The 20,784-nt window shown below is 49.1% G+C and overlaps 1 protein-coding gene across 3 annotated transcripts in view; it reads right to left on the reverse strand.

The window, feature by feature from the left end:
• SPATA18 (spermatogenesis associated 18) overlaps positions 1–20,784 on the reverse strand; it is a 151,182-nt gene that overhangs the window by 107,835 nt on the left and 22,563 nt on the right. For all 3 annotated transcript variants that reach the window (XM_069201418.1, XM_069201408.1, XM_069201401.1), the window contains exon 2: positions 17,105–17,175. In XM_069201418.1, the coding sequence (XP_069057519.1) occupies positions 17,105–17,116 (12 nt within the window). In that variant the 5' untranslated portion in view covers positions 17,117–17,175. The remainder of the gene's footprint in view (positions 1–17,104; positions 17,176–20,784) is intronic.

Genomic DNA, 20,784 nt, shown 5'->3' on the forward strand with positions numbered 1-20,784 from the left:
TTACCTTGGAATGAGTTCTAGATCAGACGCAGTTGTGACACGAAGACTCAGTGTGCATCAAGCCCGCATGCAGCATAGAGGCCGTCGATAGCATCTGGTAGAAATCCCTCTGATAACCTTGTCTGTGTGAGATGCATTTATACAGATCTTGTAGGACCCCTGACACAGGAATATTCCCAAACAATAGAAAAGGGGCAGGCTTGTGGCAGCAATTATGTGAACAATTCCCACCAAAAGTACATTATGGCCCTCATTACAACCCTGGAGGTCGGTGTTAAAGCAGCGGTAATACCGCCAACAGGCTGGCGGTAAAAAAAATTGAATCACGGCCACGGCGGAAACCACCACCACCACAGACAGCCACTTTAAGACTCAGACCGCCACTGCAGTAGCAACAAACACCGCGGCGGTCACCGCCAACAGACAGGCGGAAGACAATGTACCGCCCACCCTATCACAACCCACCAATGCGCCAGCTTTTGCGGGGCGGTACCAGCGCCATCAAATGCACGGCGGAAACAGTACACAGAAGGGGGACCACTCACCTTTCAACACTGAACGAAGAACCAGGACGCCATGGAGACCAAACTACAGGTCCTGCCGATGCTGATGTATCTGCTAATACACCAGGAATATCAAAGAAGGCGGCGGCGACCACCACAGTGAGTACTGCACCTAGCACACAGGGGAGGGGAAGGAGGAAAAAGAGAGTGACACACACATGCAACACCCCTACCCCCACCCTCACCCACAACACCATACACACAAACACATGCATCAACAGTACATTTACACCCCGTAACCCCCTGGAAGAACGCAAGGACAAAAGGAATTGAGTGCAAATAGTGATATTTAGGAATATGTAGATAAAGTTAACGATTGTAAACATTATATACAAATATTTACAATATGTACAGAAGGCCGTACAATGTCCTTTGAAAAAGTTCATGGCCCAGTGGGCAAAAAAACATGGGCGAAGCTCACACTTGACTCCTGCCTCAAAACGGAGAGAACACTGCAGGGGCATCAGGTCGAAAACACACAGGCACCTCAGGGGACGGCGGGGCACCTCAGCCGGAAGATGGTACTACGCCACTGCTCCTCGAGGGGGCAACATGTCCACAGCAATGTCCTGGTAAGTGCAAAGCGACAGTCTCTCAAGTGGGTGGTTTGCCCACTGCTTGGTCCTGGGGAGTGCAAAGCCACAGTCTCTCAAGTCTCTCAAGTGGGTGGTTTGCCCACTGCTTGGTCCTGGGGAGTGCAAAGCCACAGTTTCTCAAGTGGGTGACATGTTACACTGTTTCTGGAAGGCCCTAATGCCCAGTGTGCCTCATCCTGCCAAGGAAAGTGATAGTGGATGCATATCTCCAGTGGTTCTGGAGGGGGCCTTGTGCCCAGTCTGCTTCATCCTGCCAAGGAAAGTGATAGTGTATGCATATCTCCACTGGGTCTGGAGGGGACCTTGTGCCCAGTGATGCTGCACCTGAGGTTTGGCAGTTCCTATTCCCTCACCTGGGTGTCTGAGGCACGAGATGTGCAGGGAACAGGTAGTATGATACTCCATGGAGGCAGAGCCACACTCCATCCTGCGGCGAATTAGGCTGCAAACTGCTGGTAGTGCCGGTGCTGGTGGTGGTGCTTCAAGTGGTGGGTGGAGGGTCCAGGCCGCCTCCTGCTTCCCCAAACGGCTGCCCACTGGGGATGCTGCTGATGACAGATGTAGTGGCACTGGCTGGGCATGTGGCAGTGCAGATGGCGGCGCAGGTGGCGGTGCTTGCGGTGGAGATGCTGCCGGTGCAGGCCGTGGTGCAGGTGCTGGTAGTAGGGGAGGGAGACACCAGGCCATCTCCTGCAGCCTCGGACGGCTGCCCACTTGGGATAATGCTGCTGACTGTTGTTGTGGCAGCGGCGGCGTGGGGGGCGGTGCAGGAAGCGGGGCCGATGGCGGTGCAGGTGGCGGTGCCTTCCGTGGTACAGGTTGCTGGGCTGTCAGTACTTATGGTGGGCACCAGTCCCTCACCTGGAGGGTCCGAGGCCTGATGTGCCTTTCCTTGGGTTTTCTTGCCCTTCCCCACCTTGCCAGACGTTGCTGGGACCTTGGCATTGGCAGAAGCAGTTTTGGCGGAGGCCTTGCTGGGTGGGTCGTGCTTTTTGGCTGTGCTGCTTGCTGGCACACTCTTCACCTTGGCAGGTGGCGGAATGGGTTGATCCTTTGCAGGGGTCGCTGGCACACTGGCAGCCCTGATGGGTGCCCCCTTTGATCCCCTGGGACTTGCAGGTACCACCGCGGACGCCGACTTGATGGCTGAGGTGCTGCCCTGGGATCTTGACACCCTGGCCCAAGGGTAAGGACGGGGGATGGGGAGGCGTAGGGAAGAGGTCACAGTTTGCAAGGAAAGGTTTTTTAGACACACTGGGACGGGAAGATGGAGAGGGTTTGGGAGTGGAGGAAGTGGTAGTGGTAGTAGGAGGTGTCTTTCTGCTGAGTTTGGGTGAAGGTGCATGGGCCGGATGCTGTTGTGAGGTGGATGGCTGTTGGGTGGGTGGGTGCTTGGGTTTGTGTACTTTGGGAGGAGGGGTCACAGACACACTGGGAGAGGACACAGGGGACGTGTGCATGGTTGTGGGGGTGGTGACTGCTCCTGAGGGCTGTGTTGTGATGGGCGTGCTGGTGATGGAGGTAGTGGATGAGGATGTAGTGCATACAGGTGTGAGTGGAGACGAGACTGGGAGGGAGGTGGACGAAGGGGAGGAGGGGGACGCAGTAGAGGCAGTAGAGGCAGTGGATGTTGGTGTGTCTCCATGGGCATGGTGCTTGTGTGAGTGCCTGTGACATGAGGTGTGGTGCTTATGTTTGCCTGAGCCACTTTTGTGTGTTGATTTGGGTGAATGCTGGTCGGAAGGTGTGCTTGGGATAGGCTGAGGTTGAGGGGATTGGGACTGGGTAGAGGAACTCGGAGGGGGGAGGCTAGACACAGGGCCAATGGCTGCCATCAGTGCTGAGGCCAGAGCCTGAAATGCTCTCTGTTGGGCTGCCACGCCAGAGTGAATGCCCTCCAGGTATGCATTTGTTTGTTTCAAATGCCTCTCGACACCCTGGATGGCATTCAGAATAGTTGACTGCCCAACAGTGAGGGATCTCAGGAGGTCACTAGCCTCCTCACTGAGGGCAGCAGGGCTGATTGGGGCAGGGCCTGAGGTGCCTGGGGCGAAGGAGATGCCCACCCTCCTGGGTGAGCGGGCACATGAAACACGCTGAGGGGCTGCTGGGAGGGCGGTGCTGGTAGGGGGGATGGCGGCTGTACCTGTTGTTGGGGTGTCCACCACCGACAGGGAGCTTCCATCGGAGGAGGAGTCACTGTCACTGGTCTCCCCTCCTGTCCCAGTCGTGGTGCTCCCCTTGCCCTCTGTCCTACTGGTGCCTTCACTGTCAGTGGATTCGCCCTCATGGGCCATGTGGGATGCAGCTCCCTCCGTCACCGGTGCCTCTGCTACTCCACCAGATGATGCTAATGCACACAAGGACAGGGTGACAAAACAAAAGGGGGGGGGAGAGACAGAGGATACACTTGGTCAGTGCCAGCAACAACACTACTGTTGGCGTACACAACACACAGGAAGCTGCCCTATGCACTAGGCCATACCCAACCAGTCACTAAGGTAGTCACAAGCCCATGGGGTACAATGGCTAACACCAGCATCTGCACACCTGACACCCACAGGACCCTGCCCAGTAGTATATGCCCACTTACACCATTGGGTTTGGAGTGCTTCAGAGCCTGCATACAAGGGACCTACCCTGCCATGATAGCCCTGGCCTAGGGTCAGCCACAGCCCACGTACCCCACCCAGCTACTTCCTAAAGCGCGCAAAGTCAGGAATCAGAATCTGTACTCACCCCCTTGTGGCTGCTGTGATGCCCTCAAGCGCTCATCCAACTCCGGATAGGCCACCACCAGGATGCGGAATATCAGGGGGGTCATGGTGCGAAGGGCACCCCTTCCACGTTCCAGCTGGGCCTCCGCCACTTTCTTCATCCAGCGGCGCAGGTCCTCCCATCTCTTGCGGCAATGGGTGCTCCGCCTGTGATAGACCCCCAGGGTCCGCACCTCGTTGGCGATGGCACGCCAAATACCCATTTTCTGGTGGGCGCTGACCTAGAGGGAAAAGACAGGAGGAAAGGAAATTACTCACATTTCTGGACTGGCATACTCATTGCCCCCCAGTTCCCACCCATGCGCTGACGGACATACACTGACCACCTCTTATGCAGCACCCAGGCCAGGATGCCTCAGCACCCCCAACATGTGGCTTACATCCACACCACTCCAAACATGCATTGCCCACACATCATGCTCTCAATGTACTCACCTGTTTGTCTGGAGGACCGTAGAGTAACGTGTACTGAGGTAGGACCCCATCCACCAGTTTCTCCAACTCCTCCACAGTGAAGGCAGGGGCCCTTTCCCCAGACACTGTAGCCATTGTCGCTTCCACACTCAGGTCACAGCAGCACTTGCAGTGTGTGTCCTCTCCTGTTGACGGTCAGGTATCAAGTAAGAGAGTAGTTAGAAAATGGCGGTCACGACCGAGGCGGTGCGTACCGCCGGCGTACATCACCATTGGCTCCTGGAACCCATAGGGCCCAATGATAACCAATGTGAAGTTGCGCTGCGGTCATCGACCACCTATCGCAACGGTACACAATGCCAATGCAATTACCTCATTTCCACTTGTCCTTCCTCACAGGTCAGGCAGCCGCCATTTCAGGGGGGCACATGGCATGGCACCTAACTACGTCACAGCAGACATTGACCCAATAACTGACTCCCGACTTCACATACTGCTTCTGTGACCTAACTTCAGCAACAATTGTGCATTCTATGTGGAAATATGACCTTCTGCTCACTGTTCTCCTCCATAGGCTACAACCACTGAGGCAGATGATGAGATGGCGGCATCCTCCGGTGTACAGACCTCTGGTGGACCTGTCAACAATGGAGGACAGACACATTATCATCACATACAGACTTGATCACGCCACAATTCAAGAGCTGTGTGCCCAATTGGAGCCAGACCTGACGTAAGCTATCTGCCAGCCCACAGGAATACCCCCTCTAGTGCAGGTCCTGTCAGTGCTTCATTTCCTGGCAAGTGGTTCATTTCAAACTACAGTGGCCATGGCATCAGGAATGTCTCAGCCAATGTTCTCCAACGTGCTGACCAGAGTGTTGTCTGCCGTGCTGAAACACATGGCAGCACGGTACCTACATCGTATTCCCCCAGGTGGAGGATTTGGCCACAGTGAAAGCTGACTTCTATCCCCTGAGACATATCCCCAACATCATTGGTGCCATTGATGGTACACATGTGGCATTTGCTCCCCCCCGGAGAAATGAACAAGTTTACAGGAATAGAAAAAGCTATCACTCAATGAATGTGCAGATGGTGTGTTTGGCAGACGAGTACATCTCCTATATGAATGCCAAACATCTTGGCTCTGGGCATGACGCCTACATCTTGAGGAATAGCAGCATCCCTTATGTGATGGGCCAATTCCAGAGGCACCGGGTGTGGCTAATAGGTGAGCCCAAAGTCCCCACCCAGTATAAGTAGGTGTCTGGGTATGGGGTTGTCCCTAAGGGTTAGTGTGTGTCTAACAGTTGTCCCTCGATATTTACAGGTGACTCTGGTTATCCCAACCTCTCACGGCTACTGACCCCAGTGAGGAATGCCAGGACAAGGGCAGAGGAACGTTACAATGAGGCACATGGGCGTACAAGGAGGATTATTGAGAGAACCTTCGGCCTCCTGAAGGCCAGGTTCCGGTGCCTCCATCTGACAGGTGGATCCCTGTACTACTCACCCAAGAAGGTGTGCCAGATCATCGTGGGATGCTGTATGTTACACAACCTGGCCTTGAGATGTCAGGTGCCTTTTCTGCAGGAGGATAAGCCTGGAGATGGTCTTGCGTCAGCGGTGGAGCCTGTGGACAGTGAGGAAGAGGAGGCAGATGAAGAAGATGTGGATAACAGAACAAACATTATACAGCAGTACTTCCAGTGACACACAGGTATGAGACTGTAACTCAACTTTACTTTTCAGTAATGTTTTGGACATTGTACATGGCAGCCTCTCACCCTCTGTCTATGGACACTGACTGTACCCTTTGGATTCTCAATTCTCAGATCTGTGTGCCCCATTCTGGCTCCTGCTATATGTACTGCTGCCCACCAAAGGTCATCCTGTAGTACATTTCACTGTACATATACATTGCAATGCTTTGATAATGTTAACCTAATACATTTATCGATTCATGACACTGACTCCAATATGGTATTTGTTTAAAGGGTGTTTATTTTTGTGCCAATAAGTATGGGGGTATGTGCAAGGGGCTGGGGTGATGGTGGAGGAATGTCCAGTTAGAGTCCAGTCTATTGGTATCACAGGTGCATTGTCTAAGGGGACATAGGAAGTAGAGCAATGTCAGTTCACGGTGGACAGGGTGACATGGTGGGACAGAAGGGTGACAATAAGGAGGGTCTTATTTCCTGGCGGGGGTCTTGCCAATGTTCTCTGTCTTCTGCCTGGATCGCAGGGGACCGTTTGCGGGGTGGTTCTCCTTCTGCAGGGGGTGGAGTGCTGGTGGTCTGTTGGTCCTGTGGCGGGGCCTCCTGTCAACTAGCGCCGGCAGAGGTGGAAGGCTGTTCCTCGGTTTGGCTAGTGTCAGGCGCCCGTTGTTGTACCATTGCCTCCCTCATGGTCTTGCCCATGTCAGCCAACACTCCTGCAATGGTGATCAGGATGGTATATATTTTTCTTAGGTCCTCCCTGATCCCCAGGTACTGTCCCTCCTGCAGCCGCTGGGTCTCCTGTAACTTGGCCAGTACCTGGCCCATGGCCTCCTAGGAATGGTGGTACGCTCCCATGATGTTTGAGAGTGCCTCGTGGAGGGTCGGTTCCCTGGGCCTGTCCTCCTCCTGTCGAACAGCAGTCCTCCCAGCTTCTCTGTTGTCCTGTGCCTCTGTCCCCTGAACTGTGTGCCCACTGCCACTGACCCCAGGTCCCTGATCATCCTGTGTTTGTGGGGTTGGCAGGGGTCCCTGTAGTGGTGGACACACTGCTGATTGATGTGTCCTGGGTACAGTGGCATGGGCCCGCTGAGTGGGTGCTGTGGTGGTGTTTCCTGAGGGGGGAGGCTCAGTGGTGGTTTGGGACCGTGGCAGGGTAACCGACTGTCCAGAGGTCCCAGATGGGCCAGGTTGGTCATCCTGAACCAAGCGTGCAGAGCTGCTGTCGTCACTGTGGGCCTCTTCTGGGGGTGGCTGGATGTGGCTGGCACCTCCTCTCCGGTGATGTTGGGTAGGGGTCCTGTTGGGAGAAAAATACATTGTCAATGTATCTGCGTGTGCCATCTTGTGCATGGCTGTGTTTCCCTCTTTGAATGTGAGTTCCCTGTCGTCTTCGACTTGTGTGAGTGGTGATTTTGTGGGCTGGGTGAGTCTCTCTATTGAGCATGCTGGGGTGATGGGTGTCCATGCATTGGGGGTGCATGCAGTGCTTGGTATTGGGATGGGTGGGTTGTGTTAGTGGGGTATATGTGAGTTGGTGGAGTGATGAGGCTGGGGGGTAGGAGTTTGTGATGGCATGCAGGTAGGGTGGGGGATATAATAGTAAAGATTTGACTTACCAAAGTCCAGTCCTCCTGGTACTCCTGCGAGGCCCTCAGGATGCATTATTTCCAAGACTTGCTCCTCCCATGTTGTTAGTTGTGGGGGAGGAGGTGGGGGTCCACCGCCAGTTCTCTGTACTGCTATTTGGTGTCTTGAGACCACAGAATGCACCTTCCCCCATAGGCCGTTCCACCTCTTCCTGATGTCATCCCTTGTTCTTGGATGCTGTCCCACGGCATTGACCCTGTCCATGATTCTCCGCCACAGCTCCATTTTCCTTGCAATGTATGTCTGCTGCACCTGTGATCCGAATAGCTGTGGCACTACCTGGATGATTTCCTCCACCATGACCCTTAGGTCCTCCTCTGAGAACCAGGTGTCTTTGGGGTGCCATGGATGTGGTGTGAGTGATATGTGTGAGGATGTGTGGGGTGAGGTGTGGGGTGCTGTGTTGTGGTGTGTGCTGTGAGTTGCGTGGATGGTGTATGGGTGCTGGTGTTCTGTGGCTCAGATTGAGTGGGTGCTCCTGGCTTGTGTCTCTCTCTGTTCGTATTTTTCTTTTGGTTGTAAAGGGTTGTTGGAAATGTGAGTGTGTGTTTTATATTGGATTGGGTGTGTGGGTGTGGTGTGTGTATGTGTGTCAGGTGTGTGTATTTGGAATTGTCCAATGTGGTGTAGTTTTGAAAGTGTGTGTGTATTTTGAGGTGATTCATGGGTCGTGATACTGTGGGCGTATTCCTGTTGGCATAACGGTGTGGGTTTTGCTATTGACAGTTTATCACTGACCTTTGGTCTGGCGGACTTGCGCCGGTGTCTGTATAGTGGCGGATTTCTATGTGTGGGTCATAATACCCATGGCGGATTACCGTGGCGGTCACGGTATGTTGGGGGCCGTCTGCACAGCGGTAAGCGGCTTTTACCGCCAGGGTTGTAATGAGGGCCTATGTTCCTGTGACACGTAAGTGGGAAAGGGACATGATATGAATACCTACGCACATCGCTTAATTTTGACGCTGATAGTGATGCCTTCACAGAGTGGCATTGATAACATAAATCAAAACATTGCTCTAACTCTAAACAGTGGCAGCCATCTTAAAATAAATAATAAAATAAATAGGCTAAGATAGAGCAGGTTAAGTAGGTTAAAAGTTACTAGGTGACAGGGGGCACATGCCTTCAATCCATAAGGATAAGCTGAACTCCTGAGACCCATTAAAACTAAACAGGATCCACTACACCCTCCCCATTGCCAGGACAAGGATGATGCCATATTAATGATGCCATAGAAGTGTAGGAATCCAAGCTAAATGCTCTGAGCTGAAACCGTGTTAAAATGTTATTAAAAAGTAGCTAAAAACATACAAAGAGATAAAATGTCGACCATGACAAGCACAGCAGGCCAAAGTTAATCTAATTGAAGAAGGCAATTTGGTATAACTTTTGAACTGTAGAATAAGCCTAAAGTCAAATTAGTTAACAATATTCGTGATCTTGAAGAATGTCTCCGAAGTCATCGAATGATAGCGCATCCAGGAATTACTCCACATCATCAGATGTCAGATCGATGAAAGGATCGGCAGATGGATCCACGGAGCAGAAGTGCACAGAAGCCTCACGCGCAGGAACACCTGCAAAGGCAGCACCATTCAAAGTGCCCCAAGGAGCCAAATAGTTCACCAAGGGTGGCTCATCGGTGGCCTCGCAAATCAGCCTTAGTCTCTTGGGGCACAACCGTCAATGTACCCTCATCGGGAAAATCAGCAGTTCCTTGCCCACAGGAGGCATTGGCGGAACAGCAAGACACACTGATGGTAGACACTTGAAGAGGCACCAGGTGCAATGAAATACAGATTGCATGCACCACAGCACTGGTCGGAATGACAATGACTAATCATGCTCCAATTCCTCCAGCATCGGAGCACCAAAGAACTGCACCATGCGACCACAGCACAACTGGACTGGTGGTATTAGCTCCATCACTCCGCTTAGCTGAGAAGAGACAACCACTGCATATTATGAACAGCAGCAGCTGAATCCTGACAATCAGTGCCAAAGTCACCGGAAAGCCACCAAACACACTTGAAAAGACTGAATGGATAGCCGATGGAATGACTCCGAAGACAGTCTGGAAGATGGTAACGAATCCAGGCCCAACAGCCTTAAAGAAATATACAATCATAGTAGTGCTAGAAGCGTTGAATATTCTTGAAACCAGCTCTCCAAAGTGCTTGGGGAAGTTGATATTTAATAGGGATTGTATCTTGGCTGATGATCTTGCTCCCTGGAAAGCATATGCCTCTCTGGCCGATATCAACACCACTTGTTTTTGAAACCGTAGCACCTTTAGTCTGCTCAGCTTGTCATCATTTACATTAATAGTATCAATGTGAGACCACATTTCTGCTACTCTTTTCTCTTGTGTGTCGGGGGATAGAACATGTCCACAGCAAGTTACAATTTGAAACACCAAAATTGCATAGGCAATTTCTGGTCTCATTCCACAACAGGTCTGATCGCCCAGGATCATATAACTTCCATTTGAAAGTATATGAAATGCTGGCCGAATCAAAGGGACAGGAGTACTCTTCAGTAAGCATGTCAAGCTCGCGACCCCCGCATTGCAAAAGCTGTGAAGTGAGACCTGCTTGCAGATCATTGAATGACTAACAGCAGTCTCACATTCGGCTTCTGCTCAAAAAGACCTCTGTTTTGCCGTTCAGACATTTGTACTCCAAAGGCAACTCCCGCTCTTCTTTAATAAAGCTATTTCCTAGCCGCTCATATCTGCCTACAGCAAAATGTTTCCAACATTTCGTGAAACGAAAGGTGGAAAATGGCAGATTTATAATGCCATGTATTAGCCATACTGTTGAAGGACTTTCTGCTTATGTGAAAGGTAGCTTGTCTAACTTTTCTATTTTAAGCATGGAGTAACTCGCTTCTGTTGTTCCCTGGACAAATTAAAAGCAGAGAACAAGTCACTACTGTTAATGTATTTCCATGGGACACAGCCATTTTTCAGAATATGTAACGTCCAACCTAACTGCATGATGGAACGCAGCTGACTTTGTTCATGTTGTAAAAGGACATGTCATTCTGTATGATGTCTATTGCAGAAGACGCTATATTATTAAGGGTGTATATTCTGTTGGACAGAGTATTCATGGCACTATCAACAGCAACTAAAGCCATTTCCATATTTTCTTTATCTATCTGCCTTAAACGTGCAGCAGCTTTAATTTGAGAAAGCTCCCATATTTCTTTTTATATGGCCTACAGGAATCATTTAGAGCGTGGCTTTCTTGGACCTATCAAGAAATCTTACAAGCCTACTTCCTCAGATAGGAGATTAAGATGTTCTTTAACTGCTGCTAAGGTGTTAGTCTGTAACCATTGTTGGGACAATTTACCCACATTGTATGTGGTAACTATACCAGAGTGTTGACCCAAAATATAGAGAGGGCCTGGCCGGCTAATCTTGAAATCCCCTGGGAAATCAACAAAACGCGCCTGACATAAATTTGTGTCTGTTGGCCACAATAACCACTCGCCGGGACTTGAAAGTGTGGACTTATAGGTACCATACTGAACCCAAGCATTTAGGGCCAGATGTATCAAAGGATTTTGCATTCACAAACGGTGCAAATAGGTAAATTCCACAGTTTGCGAATGCAAAATTGCCTTTTAGGATGTATGAAAGGCAGTGCTGTGCAATTTTAGGGAATCACAATTTTTAGAGATTCCCTAAAATTGCGACTTTGAATAGGGAATCACAAATTGCGATTCCCTCAATAGGAAATTGCAAATAGGGAATTCCTATTGTGATTTCCAAAGCACATGTATTATGCATTTCCTAAATGCAAACTGGCTATTTAGGAAATGCAATCACCACCAGATCCAATTTGGTGGTAACCATGTGCAATTTAAAATGCATTTTTAAAAGTGCCATGTAGCGCACACATGCCCCTAGGGCATATGTGGCCTTTACATATGCACAATTTCCCAGGGAGGGTGCATCAAAGGGGGCCTTAGGCCCCCAGCACCCATGGATTTGCATTACCTAAACTGCAAATTCCTAACAGGAATTCGCAAATTGGGAAATGCAAAACCACTCGCACCTATGGGCCTCCAGGCCCATAGGGATGAATGGAGTCCCATTCCCTAATAGTGACTCCCTAATAGTGATTGCGAGTTTTAAGAAATCACTATTAGGGATTCGCTATTTTCTCACATCCCATTTTGCATTTCTCAAATAGCGATTTCTTAAAATTCGCTATTTAAGAAATGAAAACCGGAACTGTAGCCGGTTCTTGGCCAACGCGGTTACAGACTCCTCCGACTGGCACTGTTCGCGCGCGTCGGAGGAATGCGTCTACCGTTCCCATGGCAGCATGGGGGCGGATCCCGACGCCATGAACCCGGATTTCCGAAGTTCCAGACGAGGTAAAGCCGGACAACGGACTCCAAGAAAGGGGGGAGGAGGAGATTGGCGATGTGACGGACGAGAACGGGAGAGCCGAGGAACAGAAGGACGCCGGTGAACAACGCGGAGAAGGAAGGGCTGGGAACTCCGATGTTCCCAGCAAGATAACGGGCCCCGTGAAGCAAAACAACCGCGAGGAGACGCACACTCACCGCCACGTCCCAGGAGGGGCGTGGCTAAACAAGGTACGGTCCTTGTTTAAAGGGCAGAATAAAAGAAATACAGAAACGGGGGACGGATGGGAGGAGCGCGGGGACGGAGAGGGAAGGGTTGAGAGGGGAGTAGCTGGGGTAACCAAGAAGGACAGGAAGTACCAGAAACGAGCACTAAACTGAAATTCAGGAATTAGGAAGTTTTGAGATACAAGACCTTACTTGGGGAGCACAGAAGGGTGTCTGAGTGACTTGCACCTGATTCCATCCATCCATCCATCCATATATATATATATATATATATATATATATATATCTATCTCGCTCGGTCCTCCAGAAGTTCCAAGACGGGGAAGATCTCGACGCGTTCTTCACGAACTTTGAACGCGTGGCCTCCTCTGCCCAATGGCCAGAAGATCAGGTGGGGACAGAGCGAGGATCCCAGAACCTTCTATTTTAAAGTTAAAGACCTCGGATTGAAATGGTTAGGTCCCCTGGGTACAGAGAGGGAGGATGTAATCAAGGCGGTAATATTGGAGCAATATCTAGACTCCCTTCCCGCCCCTACTAGGAGTTGGATAAGGCAACATCCAAAAGTGGACACAGAAATGGCAGTAGATCTAGCCTGTGCCTATCATAGATCGGCTGAGTTTAAGAATCCTGGGCCTAAGGTAATAACCAAACCACCTGTTGTACCTTTCAAATATCTGCCCGACGAATAAAGGAAGAACCAGGACCTAGCCGTAGAGGAGATGTTTCCCCCATGCAACAACCACAATGTTACAGCTGTGGGGAGTGGGGCCACATAGCCAGAATGTGCCCGAGAAAAGGAGACAGAGCAGAGCCCATGGAAATCGGGGTCACTAGGGGAAGAGTTCTCTGCACCGGTAAGGGAAACCTCAGGTTCAAACAAACCGTCAAAATAAACGGGAAATCCATCCAGGCTCTCATAGACTCTGGGTGTAGCCAGTCGGTGGTACGAGCAGACATACTAAGTTTTACAGACCAAACCTCCAACCAATGGGTATCCATCTGCTGCATCCACGGGGACAAAAACAACTACCCTTTGGCTCTGGTACAAATAGAGTGGGAAGAGCATCAGGATTTCCGACCGGTAGGGGTCATGGATCGGCTAGTAGAAGACTGTGTTATAGGTACAGACTATATAAGATTCTCCGAACTTTTAGACAAGGTAAAGTCTCCCTCAATTTCCACAGACTGGTGGACTGAAGCACCCTTTCATGGCAGCCATATTGAGAAAACACCAGATCGGGTAAAACTGACAAGACGGGAAAAAAGGCAAGCAAAACAAAAGTATCAAGCCTTGGGACTCAGACAGGTCACCGAGAAAATGGTGGCCAGCACAACTACTCCTTCTCTCTCTTTTCGAGCTAGTCAGCGAGAAGATCCCACAATATGTCACGCGTGGAGAACCGCACAATCGGAATCCACAAATGAGGTGGGTCCCTACTTTCTAGTCCAAAAGAACCTTCTCTATAGGGTCATCAAATCCAATAACGGGGAAAAGAAACAGCTCGTAGTACCCGAACCCTACCGTAAACAAATCCTATTCCTGGCACACAACCAACCTGGGGGTGGGCACTACGGCAGGGAGAAGACAGAGGAATACCTACTAAGACGATTTTACTGGCCCGGGGTTTATGGCCAACTCAGAAGGTATTGTGCCCAGTGCCCTCGGTGTCAAATGATAGACCCAGGACCTCTGAGGAAAGCACCCCTGCAGCCACTCCCCATTATCGATATTCCCTTCTCCAGAATCGGTATGGATCTGGTGGGACCCCTATTACCCTCCACCAAGGGATATACATATATATTAGTCTTAGTTGATTACGCTACGAGATACCCGGAAGCGATTCCTCTCTCTAGTATGACCACGAAGGCAGTAGCCCAAGCCATGATCACCTTCTTTTCTAGAGTGGGATTTCCACAGGAAATCCTGACAGATCAGGGGACACCTTTTATGTCTGCCCTCATGAAGCAGGTCTTTAAAACCCTGGGGATCAAGCAGCTAAGAACCTCGGTCTATCATCCTCAAACTGACGGCTTAGTTGAACGTTACAACCGTACTATTAAGACTCTGCTTCGAAAAACAGTCTTGGAGTCAGGGAGAGACTGGGACCAGAAACTCCCTCTAGTCCTCTATGCTATACGGACCCATGAGCAGGCTTCCACCGGACATAGCCCCTTTGAAGTGGTGTTTGGAAGACAGCCTCGAAATTTATTGGACATGGCAGCAGAGTTGTGGGAAGAAGAGGGAGAGGAAGAGAAACCCCTGTTAGAATATGTAAACAGATTAAAAACCCAACTACAATTCGTGTGGGACGATGTTCGAAAACATCTAGAGAAAGCCCAGAACAATCAAAAAACTTATTATGGTCAAGGAACTAGAGTCCGTTCCTTCCAACCAAACGACTGAGTCTTGATATTACGACCCTCCTCCGAAAACAAACTCTTAGCTAGGTGGCAGGGACCGTATAAGGTCTTAAAATCCATTTCCACAGTCACATATCTGATCGAATTATCCCAACACCCCAAAAGAACACAAATTTATCATGTCAACTTGTTAAAACAATGGGAAGAACCAGAAGAGACTACAACCAACACCGCTACAGGGTTTTTAGTAACCCCGGCGACAGCTCTGGGTATGGACCTATTCCCTACAAATCGGGAAGAGGCAGGGGAGGTCCCCCATATTAATAGTGCTCTTACAGAGAAGGAAAGAACCCAACTTACATGCCTATTAAACGCACATTCACAGTTTTTTCAGGGACTCCGGGAAGAACCAACCTAATTCAACACCACATTAAAACCCCGGAGGGTTAAACAATCCGGTTACGACCCTACCGTATTCCGGAAGCACGGAGACACCGCATCGAAGAGGAAGTACAAAAGATGTTAGCCCTCAACGTTATTGAACCATCCACTAGCCCCTGGTGCTCTCCTGTAGTCATAGTACCAAAACCGGACGGTTCCATCCGGTTTTGCATTGACTTCCGCAAACTTAACGAAATATCCCTCTTCGACACCTATCCCATTCCCCGGGTTGACGATTTACTCGAGAAATTGGGGAAACTCGGTATATGTCAACCCTAGACCTGACAAAGGGTTACTGGCAAATTCCACTCGCACCTGAAGATAAAGAGAAAACAGCATTTTCCACACAGTCAGGGCTATATCATTTTACAGTTCTTCCTTTTGGTCTACATGGGGCTCCAGCCATGTTCCAACGCTTAATGGATCACCCGTTAAAACCATTCCAATCGTTTGCAGCAGCATATTTAGACGATATTGTAATATTCAGTAATACATGGGAAGAACATCTACAACATCTCCATAATATTTTCCACACCTTGCACAAAGCAGGCCTCACGGCCAACCCGAAGAAATACATACTTTATAGGAGAGGGTTTACTGCGACCCCCAAAAAATAAAGTAGAGGCTATCTTACAGGTATCCGTACCCATTACCAAAAGAGAGCTCCGCTCCTTTTTGGGTCTTGTGGGGTACTATCGCCGATTTATTCCCCAGTACTCAACACTAGCTGCTCCCCTCACTGATCTCCTTAAGAAACATTACCCGTCAAAATTGCTTCCTTTTTCGGAGTCACAGTTGTCTAGTTTTCACCGCCTGAAACAGTCCCTCACTGTAGAACCAGTACTACGGTGTCCCGATTTCCCCAAGACATTCTGTCTGTATACCGATGCTTCCAATGTGGGGCTGGGAGCTGTTCTTACTCAACCTGATGATGAGGGCCAGGACCATCCTATTGTGTATATTAGTAGGAAGTTACTTCCCCGAGAATGCAACTATCATATTATCGAAAGGGAGTGCTTGGCTATCAAGTGGGCCATTGAAAATCTGAAGTATTATCTTTTGGGTCGCCCTTTTGTCCTTTTCACCGACCATGCCCCATTAACCTGGTTGGCTTCAAATAAGGATTCCAACTTCCGGGTGCTGCGCTGGTTTATGGAACTCCAACCCTTTTCCTTTCAGATCCAGCATATTCCTGGTGCTCAACAAGGTCCCGCCGACTTCCTGTCCCGTTTTCCCGATCCTACGGTACTCTATCAGTCCCGATCATGGGATGGGGTATGTAGCCGGTTCTCGGCCAACGCGGCTACAGACTCCTCCGACTGGCGCTGTTCGCGCGCATCGGAGGAATGCGTCTACCGTTCTCATGGCAGCATGGGGGCGGATCCCGACGCCATGAACCCGGATTTCCGTGTTCCAGATGAGGTAAAGCCGGACAACGGACTCCAAGAAAGAGAGGAGGAGGAGATTGACGACGCGACAGACGAGAACGGGAGAGCCAAGGAACAGAAGGACGCCGGTGAACAACGCGAGAAGGAAGGGCTGGGAACTCCGATGTTCCCAGCAAGAAAACGGGCCCCGTGAAGCAAAACAACCGCGAGGAGACGTGCACTCACCGCCACGTCCCAGGAGGGGCGTGGCTAAACAAGGTACAGTCCTTGTCTAAAGGGCAGAATAAAAGAAATACAGAAACGGGGGACGGAGGGGAGGAGCGCGGGGACGGAGAGGGAAGGGTTGAGAGGGGAACAGCTGAGAGGGTTTTAGAGGGGAGTAGCTGGGGTAACCGAGAAGGACAGGAAGTACCAGAAACGAGCACTAAACTGAAATTCAGGAATTAGGAAGTTTTGAGACCCTACTTGGGGAGCACAGAAGGGTGTCTGAGTGACTTGCACCTGATTTTATACACTTCTACACCCACAACTGGATATATATATCTCTCTCAATACTCATACCCTCTGACTTACCTTCCCTTTCATTCCTTTTTCTGGTACGCTTGGGGAGTCCACCGGGAATCAGCGCCAGTCAAGAAGGGAACCTGGGAGGAACCACAAGAGAGACATCAAAGAAGAGAAACGCACCAAGACACCAATTTAATATTGCAAGAACTCTTAAATACATTATCACCTGCACATACTCAAGTCTCAGAGTCCTTCCTATCACCTAACCCACCCCGGGACTTTGATACATCTGGCCCTTAGTTCCTCCTCAGTGACATTGAGAAGTGATTGCCAATTGGTGAATTTGGCTGGTGTAGGGATAATGGGTGCATTCATATCCTTTATTTTTGCTAACCCTTGGCAGGACATTTGCTGTATTGTGTCATTTAAAAATATCATCTGGACAGGAATAAGGCATGCTCTAAATAAAGCTTCCCTACTCTGTATTTTCCAACCTAGTGTTCCCCATACACTTTTCCCATCAATAGTGTTCTTCCAGTATTCGTATCCTTCAACTGCAAGTCGGAAAACAAAGGAATCTGAATGGATTCATTTGGTGTCGGTAAGCAAAATTCATCATTTTGGAAAGTGGTAATTTGAAATAACAAGACTCTGCATTTGTAGTGTCATGCCCAGAAAAGTATGCAATTTTGTCTACATATGTTTTGGGGCTCCCCACAGGTGGAGTTGAAAAGTGTTTCCACTGTATGTAATTAAATATTGATCTATGTCTAGTTGCTCGGTGAGGTGGTAATGTTACCAATGATTGTAACATTTCCCCATAATTCTCTGTGTTAATGTACACATCATCTCTTTCAAATACAGTGTAATCCTGCAGCTCAGCAAGCACTGAATCAACTGTTTTTACATCCCAGTCATCAGAAACAACACCAGGTGTAATTACATTAGCCATTGAAATTTTGAAGACATGGAATTTGTATAACCTTAGTAGGCCCGTAAATATAAAAGGGAACATTATCCCAAACAATCCCATCTGGAATTGGTGCTGCTGAAATGTTCACAAGGAGCAAGTTTCTTCGGACCTTATGTGAAGAAAGGTACGGTGTTAGAACTTCATCCAGTCTCGACAAAAGAGTGTTCAGGAAGATAATCACTGTCTATCAGTCTCGACAAAAGAGTGTTCAGGAAGATAATCACTATTTATCAGGAGAAAGAAAACAGTCATAAAACCAATCCACAGTAGAAAGGCAAGCAATGTCAGAAATATCCACAGATAATACCATGGATAAACCAAATCGTTATTTTTATGCCATATGTACAGCTTACATGCCTTTGAGACAGTTTCAGTTGCAGGTGCAGATGAAGTTGAAGAAAAGTCATCTAGATCGATGAAGTAACCAGAAGCAATCTCTGCAAACACAGTACCCGGTGCATTACTGGCAGATAGATCCACTTTGGGTGGAGGCTCATAATAGACGGTGTTGTCAGTTTGTGTTGCATTGGAGTAGAAAACAGCCACATCTTGAACAGTTCTTGTCAGTAAAGTGGTAACAGGAATCAGCAGAACCTCATTCTCCGCCGACCCCATGCTTGAGGAGGCATTTGTGGCATTGGTGTACATGCTGGTATATTCAGAAGTTTTGCTATTTCTCCTTTGAAGAGGTATGTCCTGTTGTGTAGTGAGAGGGAATCAGGGACTACCCACGGGACCTCTGGGTCTACTGTACAGGATCAGCCACATGGTGCAATTTGATGTTGTCAATTGAGACAAATCTGTTCCCTTTGGAGCCTGGCAGTGGTGGTGGATGATAGTTATGGTGCCTTCTTCCCAGGACTGGAATTGGTGATTTGTAGGACGGGCCAAATTCCCTTTCACAGGAATCTTCTCATGAACCACATCCCCAACTTTAGGAATCCAGCCTGCAAATCCTTTATTCCTAAGGTGGCAGCACTGGCAGATGAATTATCAGCACAAAATTGCTGAAGCTCCTGTAAGACAGTGAGACGTTCATTTATGTCAAAAGGTGTGTGTGCTGCCACCATATCAGGGCCATCTAGATCTGGGACATACCTAGGTCCCCCAAGAACCATCTTGGCAGATTATTCAGTGCTCTCTGGACCCCATATAGGTAATGGAGCCAACTGCAGCCTGAACCTAATACTCTAGCTGTTAAGGACAGCTTTAGATCTCAATTCCTCCAATTCCTCCTCTTTACGACCAAATTACCCTTGGGATGGTAGGGTGAGGAGTCAGGGAGTTCAACACCCATCATCCTCATGGTGCCCCTGAATGCCTTAGGGGCCAAAGCAGGGCCCTGGTCCGAATTGAATACTGCAACCGCATATGTACCAATAAAGATCAGCAAGTCTTTTATAACAGTCTGTGCTTCAGCTGACCGCTGTGGCCATACCCACCAGAACAAGAACAAGAATCAACAGTGACTAAGATGTATTTCTATGCACCACCAGATTGTAAGGGACCACAATGGTCCAGGTACACACATTAGTAGTGGCCTGCTGGACCTTAAGAGGGATGTCTGCGGTGGGTGTTTGATATTTGCGCCCTTTATTTGCTGGCAAATGTCACAGCAAAGAACATATTTCTTGGTCTGTTTGTACAGACCCGGCAACCAGAAGCGTTTCTGTAAGAGTGTTATTGTGGCCAGGACACCAGCATGAGCGGATGCGACACCATCATGCGCTGCTTTGATGAGATAATCTCTGGTCTTGGTTGATATCACTCGACCTCCAACCCCAGGAATTGTTGCAAAGACAAAACTCTGTGCACTGATATGGTAAGAATACTTAATAGGGTATACTTTTGGGAGAGGCTTGCCTTCAGCCAAAGCTTTCACAGCAGCCAGAATTTAGTTATCCAATCTTGTGTGGGTACGAGTCACTGCACTGCTTCATAAGCCAAGGTGTTTCCAATAATGTGTACTCCTACACGTTTGTGGCCCAATGTATGGACTACATGAGCCTTTGGTAGCTTATCCTTAAGATCAGACACCCTCCCCCACAGAGTTCTGTGTTTTATGGTGCCCCCTTTGACTCTCTGAACCCGTTCAGCCGCCAATGATTAAGATAACCATTGCAGGACTGGACACAATACTCCGAATCACAAACAATCAATGTGAGCTGTCCTGGATCCGTATGTTCTAGCGCTAGGATAAGAGCTTTAAGTTCAGCCAATTGCCTGTGCAGTCCCCCAGGGTCTGTGTGTAGGTATTGTAAGGGTGGAATATATCATCTTTCATCACTCCGCAAGAGGCTGAGTGCTGATGTTTTATATCTACAGCTGGCTGTGCTGAACCATCAGTGTAAATGACAGTATGATATCTGTCAAGTGGCAAGATGTTAAGAGGCGCAGGATACTCCTGCTTATATTGGAGACATTTTTGTGTTTGAAGTTTTGGAACAAAGATGTAATCAACATCAGTGGCAGTCAGGGAGGTTGCCCATTGAATCCAGTGTGTATGTAATGCTTTAACGTTAGGAACGCTGGCTTTGGTGATGGCCTCTAAAGCCAGCACCAAGGTAATGGCAATAATGCGTTTCCCTTGAGCATGTGGCCTCTTCTTAATGACAGCCATCTGTACAGCAGTTACAATTATTTCTGTGGGTGAAAAGCATTGTTCTACATTGGAGTATAAATGTTACTTATATGCTAAGGGCACCGTGTCACTCTCATCAAAGGTGACATAGGTGAACCTAGTGGCACCAGCAATCATTCTGATGACCAAATT

The sequence above is a fragment of the Pleurodeles waltl genome, chromosome 1_2 (assembly GCF_031143425.1).
Source record: "Pleurodeles waltl isolate 20211129_DDA chromosome 1_2, aPleWal1.hap1.20221129, whole genome shotgun sequence".
In the NCBI taxonomy this organism is placed as follows: domain Eukaryota; kingdom Metazoa; phylum Chordata; class Amphibia; order Caudata; family Salamandridae; genus Pleurodeles; species Pleurodeles waltl.